At 40.5% G+C, this 9,039-nt stretch overlaps 1 protein-coding gene across 2 annotated transcripts in view; it reads right to left on the bottom strand.

Moving 5' to 3' along the window:
• Positions 1-6,934, bottom strand: part of LOC144892394 (uncharacterized) — an 80,799-nt gene extending 73,865 nt beyond the window's left edge. For both annotated transcript variants that reach the window (XM_078778876.1, XM_078778875.1), the window contains exons 1-4: positions 6,896-6,934; positions 6,606-6,671; positions 6,358-6,476; positions 341-459 (exon numbers count right to left, since the gene is read on the bottom strand). In XM_078778876.1, coding sequence (XP_078635002.1) covers positions 341-459; positions 6,358-6,476; positions 6,606-6,671; positions 6,896-6,908 — 317 coding nt within the window. In that variant the 5' untranslated portion in view covers positions 6,909-6,934. The remainder of the gene's footprint in view (positions 1-340; positions 460-6,357; positions 6,477-6,605; positions 6,672-6,895) is intronic.
• Positions 6,935-9,039: the final 2,105 nt, after the last annotated feature.

The following is a 9,039-nucleotide window of genomic DNA, read 5'->3' on the forward strand; positions in this document are numbered from 1 at the left end:
ATAGAAAAAAACAATGCATGCAGAAAAAAACACTGCATATAGAAAAAAAACTGCATATAGAAAAAAAACCTGCATATAGAAAAAAAACTGCATATAGAAAAAAAAACTGCATATAGAAAAAAACAATGCATGCAGAAAAAAAAACTGCATATAGAAAAAAAAACTGCATATAGAAAAAAAAATGCATATAGAAAAAAAACTGCATATAGAAAAAAAACTGCATATAGAAAAGCCAGTTCAATCTCCCTCTGGAGATACGCTGTACTTTGCAATGCAAAACATCCATTTATACCACCAATTAAGTTTTACAACAACGTGAATGATAAATGTCTTTCATTACCTTTTCCAGTTTTCATCCTCTAAAGAATTAGCTGGTTTTATTTTCACTTCTTTGACACCATCACGTTGGTTAGTTTTCACTGTAATGTCATGGAGGACGAACTCTTTTCTTAGATCCATCTGCAGTGATTTTACATTTTGATTAGTATCATTCACAATTAATATTGCACTTATTTCCTGCACATTGAGATCCCAATGAATTAAAGAAAACAATACATTGATTTGTAAACTCTTCAGTGCAAATTCAGAATGACACGTTCTGTACCAGTTAATAATATTCTACGTATTCATTAAATTCAGACCTGGTCTACTGGAATGTATTTTACATTGATTCAAACTACTCATAAATTTTGGAAAATTCAGTCAATTGCTCATAGGTTAAGGTAATAACTTCAAATATAATAGATTTTACAAGCACTAATAAGTTCATAATATATCTGTGTATGTGTTTGTATATGTCCGTTTATATGTACATGTGCATGTATATGTATGTATGTATGTATGTATGTGTGTGTGTGTGTGTGTGTGTGTGTGTGTGTGTGTGTGTGTGTATGTGTGTGTGTGTGTGTGTGTGTGTGTGTGTGTGTGTGTGTGTGTGTGTGTGTTGTTAATGTCCGGCTTCCTTCTTGTGACTACAGTGCAGTAATTGGTCTTTATTTTGATTATTAAGGCCTATCATGTGACGTGACATGTGGTGTCTATAATGCTATTGCATGGAATTTGTAGAAATTAAATTAAAATATTTGCCAAAATTTGTTGAAGACGATTGGTGGTATTCCTTCCAGTTTCACATATAAAGTTGCAGTGAAACATGTGACATGTGACTATAATGAGAATTGTACACACGGGCATCATGGTTAGGGTTAGGGCGAGTTGTTAGGGTTAGGGCTAGTTGTTAGGGTTAGGGCTAGTTGTTAGGGTTAGGGCTAGTTGTTGGGGTTAGGGCTAGTTGTTAGGGTTAGGGCTAGTTGTTAGGGTTAGGGCTCGTTGTTAGGGTTAGGGCTAGTTGTTAGGGTTAGGGCTAGTTGTTAGGGTTAGGGCTCGTTGTTAGGGTTAGGGCTAGTTGTTAGGGTTAGGGCTAGTTGTTAGGGTTAGGGCTCGTTGTTAGGGTTAGAGCTAGTTGTTAGGGTTAGGGCTAGTTGTTAGGGTTAGGGCTAGTTGTTAGGGTTAGGGCTAGTTGTTAGGGTTAGGGCTAGTTGTTAGGGTTAGGGCTAGTTGTTAGGGTTAGGGCTAGTTGTTAGGGTTAGGGCTAGTTGTTGGGGTTAGGGCTAGTTGTTAGGGTTAGGGCTAGTTGTTAGGGTTAGGGCTAGTTGTTAGGGTTAGGGCTAGTTGTTAGGGTTAGGGCTCGTTGTTAGGTTTAGGGCTAGTTGTTAGGGTTAGGGCTAGTTGTTAGGGTTAGGGCTAGTTGTTAGGGTTAGGGCTAGTTGTTAGGGTTAGGGCTCGTTGTTAGGGTTAGGGCTAGTTGTTAGGGTTAGGCATCAGGGTATAAAGGTCTTTGTAGCATTCTAGTTGTAAGGTCTCGCCTTTGAGCTGTCGAGCCTGGGTTTGAAATTCGACCATGCGACAAACCGTCAGCCTGGTGTTTGGCATGTATCAATGGGGATGGATGTTGAAGATTCAAGTGTCTTTCTTGAAAAGTAGGTGAGTTATCACCAGCACCGTGAATAAATTACAAATTCCTGTCCTAACTGCTGTGAAGGCAATGGTAAACTCGCTGCACAATACCTCGTGAGGCTGCACAGTTTACGTTTTGTATCCCACCGATAGGCCGGATCTGGATTCGGACCTGAACCAAAATCGAACTGGCTTGTTCATTTCGCCAAACCAACTCATCCACCAAGTTTTGTCATAACTCGTCCACAAGTTTTTGAAGTATCATGCTATATATCGTTTTTGGCTCCATAACTATATGGTGAAAAATCACTTTGAAAATTAAGAAATTCTCTGATCCGGATTCGGTTCTTCACCAAAATCTAATGGATTCGTCCTTGTCACACACCTGAAGTGTCCGCCAAGTTTCGTCCAAATCCGTCCATAACGTTTTGAGATATCTTGCCATATATCATTTTTGGCCATATCTCCCAATGGTGAAGAATCACTTAAATAATTCTACTAGCCGAATCCGGATCTTCACCAAAATCTGATCGTTTCGTCCTTGTCACATATGCTAACTCTCCGCCAAATTTCGTTTGAATCCGTCCACAAATTTTTGAGATATCTTGTTCACAGACAGACGGCCAAACAAACAGACAGACAGGGGTGAAAACATAACCGCCATCCACCTTTGGTGGCGGAGGTAACTAGATATCTGCGATCACAAAGCGATCGCCAAGAGTAAGCTTCCGCCGGCTCGGGAAGGCTTACCTTAGGCGATCGCACGCGACTTACGCTTGGCCGGCGATCCAATGATGGCCATATTTTTTTTCAGACAGCCATATGACCTTGACCTTCAACATTTAATGATATAGTGTAAATTAAGAAAATGTGTCCACAACTACAATCTACCCATCATTTTCAACATCATGAAAATGGGAGGGTGTAATTAATAAACGTACTGTACTCGTGTTTGAATAGTATGTGATTAATCGATGTACTCAGATTTCAATTGTATGTAATTAATAGATGTACTCAGGTTTCATTGGTATGTAATTAATAGACGTACTCAGGTTTCAATTGCATGGAATGAATAGATGTACTCAGGTTTCATTGGTATGTAATTAATAGACATACTCAGGTTTCAATTGCATGGAATGAATAGATGTACTCAGGTTTCATTGGTATGTCATTATAGATGTACTCAGGTTTCAATTATATGTAATTAACAGATGTACTTAGGTTTCAATTGTATGTAATTAATAGATGGACTCAGGTTTCAATCGTATGTGATTAATAGATGTACTCAGGTTTCAATTATATGTAATTAATAGATGTATTCAGGTTTCAATGGTATGTCATTTATAGATGTATTCAGGTTTCAATGGTATGTAATTTATAGATGTATTCAGGTTTCAATGGTATGTAATTTATAGATGTATTCAGGTTTCAATGGTATGTAATTTATAGATGTATTCAGGTTTCATTGGTTAATCAATTAAATTATTTAATTTTTTATTAATGACATATTTAATTAAATTTCTAAAAGATACATCTTCGGATGAAGCACTAGTGGTTTAGTTATGCTATTAGCCAATTGATTAAGAAAATATTTTGTGATAATCTTTTATTGATTTTAATTGCACAATTAATCAATCAATTAGTGTACACCTCTCCCTCCCAATGCAGCCTCTATGAGCTGCACTGCGGTATTGCCGGGCGCCGGAGGCACCCCGGCAATGCCGCGCTGTAGGATATTTAATTATTTGGCATGGGGGCGGTGTACTTTGAATGTATCTGTACTTGTTTATCTTTTTTTTTCTCTCTTGGTATTTTTACCATGGGCCTCTGCTCATTCTAATTGAAACCTTTCTCCACCGACAGACTGCCCTATTCAAGTTATGAGACCAGTCACTCAATAATCCGACCTTACTTCCCATCATCATAATCATTTATCATCATTATCATCTTCATCATCATCATTTCCCATGCTCCACACAGAGTGTTGGTTCTGCCAAAGGAGTTTATTGGCCAGGGTTGCAAACCTGGATGGGCAGCCACAACGACACAATCTCTTCCCTTATTACGGGGAAATTATTTTTAAAAACTTAGCTATAACATGTGGAGCCTTGTACAATCTGAAAACCCCAGAGAAAGGAAGGAGCAGGTTCGTGGATCATATTGCATGCAATGTTCCAGTGTGCTGTGTTCATTCATCTCCCAAACACGACACTTTTGTAAGTATGTACAGGCTCGACAAATTCCAGGTCCACTGCTAGAGGTTAATGACCTCATGGACTTAATCTTCAAAACTTATATTTCATGTGGACTCATAAATAGACAAAAGTACAACTCATTTGTACGAATAACTTAATGGGAAGCAGATTTCATGTTGTATTACTAGACTTCAACCTGGATCATCATCGTGAACCGATCGTGCTAATGTGTTGATGTTTCGAAAGCACAAACACACAAAAGTGTCTTTGTGAACACTTTTGAACCCACAAAAAAGAAGGAGATGGCCATTTGATTTGATGAATTTGGATATTTGATGCTTTGTTCATTTCCCTTGACATCCCACCCCAGGGATACCTAACTTTTTTTTTTTTTTGTATACAAGATCGAGGCTCGTGTAAGAGCTAACATCAATCACAAAAAAAAACCGACACACAAAACATAAAATAAAGGGAGCGGGAGACAAGATGGGGAGACAGAGGGAAGCACACAAGCACAACAGCAGAGCACAGGGACAACGGAAGATTTGTGGGAGGGAGAGGGCTTGGGGGGAGGAGGCATGAGAAGGCGGGTAGAGGTATAAAACACATGGACACTGCTAGGACTTCCAGGAAAGAAAGAAGTCGGTATTTCAAAAAAAAGTGGATCTGGGGTGAATTAATAGGGGTAGAAGAGATCAAGGTTTTGGATGGGGGAAGATAAGAGATGGTGGTGAACAGCTGTTTTAAAGACCTGGAAGGAGGAGTGGGATTGAAGAGAGCGAGGGAGTTTGTTCCAGAGGCGGGAGAAAAGAGGAATGAAATAGTGAAGGTGAGCAGAGAGTCTTGATTTTGGCAGTTTCACCAGAAGAGGGTTGATGGCAGATCTTGTGCGACCAGTAGGAATATTTGGGGGACTGAGCCCAGACAGAGCTGGGGGAGATAGGCCGGAGAGGAGTCGGTAGAAGACAAAAAGACCACCAACCTGCCTGCGGTGAGTGAGCGAAAGGCCCTCGGAGTTAGCTTCATCGTGGGAGATTCCAATGATTCTGAAAGCTTTGGTTTCAACAGCGTGAAGACGAGCTAGGTGTGAGGCAGGAGCACCGGCCCAGAGGGGAGAACAGTATTCCATTGAGCTGCATGAGGAGTTCAGGTGTGCCAAGGAAGGATTTCGCACGACGGAGGATGCCCAGTCGACGACTGGCTTTGGAGGCCAGATTTGAAATGTGGTTTTCCCAGGAAAGATCATGGCAGATAGTGAGACCCAAAAGTTTGAGTGACAGAACTTCTTGGAGAGGATTGTTCAGAAAGTAGATGGGAGGGTTGGGTCAATTAAGTGTCAACCAGAAAATGTGTGGCCTGGCATAGAAGCAGTCCTAGCATGAAAATGTTCGATCAAAACCACAGAAAAATCAAATTATATAAATGTAATAAGAGGACAAAAAACACGAGTAACAGTTTCATTAACAGAATCCATTGACTTCATAGTTTTTTTTGATTTTTTTTTGTATACAGAGTCGAGGCTCGTGAAAGAGCTAACATTTATCAAACAAACAAGCAAACAAAGTATATAAAAAGGGGAGCGGTCGACAAGATGTCATGTTATGTACTTCCTTACATACCCATTACTTTTCGTGAATATGCCGATGTTCCCCAAGGGAAATTATGTAAAACAATATACGAGCTTGAGTGACAGAGGCTCGTGTTTTATATATATTATACTTTATATATATAAAGTTTATATATATACTTTATATATAGTATTGTGGCGGACACAAAAGCCCACTGGCGTGGCGACATCATTCCGCGCACCAAGTGGGCGGTGGCCACGCCCGAGGGGTAGGCGTGGCCTCATGATATACACCGGGGGCGCAGCCCGGAGCGCGCCAGTGTTACAGTGAGCTCCTGAAATAAAGACGCTTATAAGTTACCGCTTGTCCGCTTCCTCCTTGCTCGCAAGCAGCGCGCGTAACGCCGCGCTTTAGTATATATATAATATTATACGTGTTTTATACTTTATATATATAAAGCATTCCCCTTAGGATAATGCTTTCCAAGCCAAGTTCAGTGAAAATGCATATTTTTTTTTCGATTGAAATTTTGCTATAGACATGATGTAGGTGTAGAGAACATTTTGATGAAATGGAAGTTCGCACAATGCGGCCATCATCAGATGGATAAATGCAGTACATTGTACGTGTTATGCGTTTACCTGCAATACTTCTATATCGTGGCTTTTGTTGTGGCATTCGTTCCCTGGATTTGATTGTGCAACTTCCCAGTTTTCGTTCCACTTGGCGGTCACGACCGCATTCGCTGCCACATTCAGCCCTGCAACGATACAATGGTTTTTCTTATTTTTGACATTTTTTATGCCATGGAAGGACAATTCATGGGTTTTTCTACATTTCGGTTGTATTCTTTGTTTCCAGCAACAAAAGTTCCATCTGGAATACTTACGAATTTGTGCAACACCGTTTCCCCGACATGAGGCAATGGTTATCACTAGCCCCAACATCTGCATCACTGCAATACAAAACAATAATGATGTAAAAAGACAACTTAACGTGCACAGACTGCCAACTGTGAATATCACTGACATTGGTGGTAATGGTACAGCCTGTTTTCTGAGTACAGCATTTTGACTTAATAGACAGTTACCATCGCATATCAGACAAATAAATGCATAGACTTAACGCAGGTTAAGATGGCAAGCAAAGATGCCGAGAATTGCCGGTCGTTTAACGTACGTGAAAAGGACATTTTTCGTTCCGTACAAATTGAACACCTCAGGTGTACCACAGATTAAAAATAGTTTACAAACTGCCTGGATCTTGGTCTTTATAACTTTACTTGATGTTTACCGTCACAGAGTTTGAATTACCTGCTGAAAGGCTGAATGTAATTTAACACCTTTCATAAATATTGAATGATGACAAGTCGGAAAAAAAAAACGTTAAAAAAAAAAGAAAAATCTTGTGCTGATTTAATTCCCAAAAAACAACCAAAGGTAGGAATGACACCAAAATCTTTTATGGATTGCTATTATGACTTCTTTGTCATAGATAATTGTATGGCAATACAAACAATTGTTTAATCATTACCTGCGCCACCGAAGGTTGATGGAGGTTATGCTTTTTTGATATTGTTTTGATATTTTTGGTATTTTTTTTACCCCTGTCTGTCTTGTCTGTCTGTTTATTTTTGAACATGATATCTCAAAAGGTTGTGGACGGATTCGGCTGAAAATTGGTGGATGAGTTGATTCTGATGATTGGTGAAATTTATTAAAAAGAAAAAACTGAAATATCACATTGACATAAGTATTCAGACCCTTTGCTATGACACTTGAAATTTAGCTCAGGTGCCTCCCATTTCTCTTGATCATCTTTGAGATGTTTCTACACCTTGATTGGAGTCCACCCGTGGTAAATTCAATTGATTGGACATGATTTGGAAAGGCACACACCTGTCTATATAAGGTCTCACAGCTGACAATGCATATCAGGGCAAAAACCAAGCCATGAGGACGAAGGAACTGCCTGCAGAGCTCAGAGACAGGATTGTGTTGAGGTACAGATCTGGGGAAGCCTACAAAAAAAATTCTGCTGCATTGAAGGTTCCCAAGAGCACAGTGGCCTCTATAATTCTTAAATGGAAGAAGTTTGGAACAACCAGGACTCTTCCGAGAGCTGGCCGCCCGGACAAACTGGCCCTTGGTAAGAGAGGTGACCAAGAACCCGATGGTCACTCTGGCTGAGCTCCAGAGATCCTGTGTGGAGATGGGAGAAACTTCCAGAAGAACAACCATCACTGCAACACTCCACCGATCTGGGATTTATGGCAGAGTGGCCAGATGGAAGCCTCTCCTCGGTGAAAGACACATGAAAGCCCGCTTGGTGTTTGTAAAAAAGCACCTAAAGGATTCTCAGACTGTGAGAAACAAGATTCTGTGGTCTGATGAAACCAAGATTGAACTGCTTGGCCTCAATTCTAAGCGTCATGTCTGGAGGAAACCAGGCACCGCTCATCACCTGCCCAATACCATCCCAACGGTGAAGCATGGTGGTGGCAGCATCATGCTGTGGAGGTGTTTTTCAGCAGCAGAGACTGGGGGACTGGTCAGGGTTGAGGGAACAATGAACGGAGCAAAGTACAGAGATACCCTTAATGAAAACCTGAAACAGAGCGCTCAGGACCTCAGACTGGGCCGAAGGTTCACCTTCCAACAGGAAAATGACCCTAAGCACACAGCCAAGACAATGCAGGCGTGGCTTAGGGACAACTCTGTGAAGGTCCTTGAGTGGCCCAGCCAGAGCCCTTACTTGAACCCAATCGAACATCTCTGGAGAGACCTGAAAATGGCTGTCCACCGACGGTCCCCATCCAACCTGGCAGAGCTTGAGAGGATCTGCAGAGAAGAATGGCAGAAAATCCCCAAATCCAGGTGTGCAAAGCTTGTTGCGTCATACCCAAGAAGACTCGAGGCTGTAATCGCTGCTAAAGGTGCTTCAACTAAGTACTGAGTTAAGGGTCTGAAGTCTGAATACTTATGTCAATGTGATATTTCAGTTTTTTCTTTTTAATAAATTTGCAAAACGTTCTAAAATCCTGTTTTCTCTTTGTCATTATGGGGTATTGAGTGTAGATTGATGAGGGAAAAAATGAATTTAAACGATTTTAGCATAAGGCTGCAACCTAACAAAATGTGAAAAATGAGGGGGTCTGAATACTTTCTGAATGCACTGTATAAGCCAAGTACTGCATCCACCAAGATTATTTTTACATTTATGAATAATGTTGGTGAATTTACGGATTTAGTATCAACTGGTTCATTTACTCTCGCACTTGTGATCGTTCTAATCGGAGAAACATTTAAAAGATTCCGATCTCC

The sequence above is a fragment of the Myxine glutinosa genome, chromosome 5, assembly GCF_964187855.1.
Source record: "Myxine glutinosa chromosome 5, kmMyxGlut1.1, whole genome shotgun sequence".
NCBI classification, from domain to species: Eukaryota; Metazoa; Chordata; class Myxini; order Myxiniformes; family Myxinidae; genus Myxine; species Myxine glutinosa.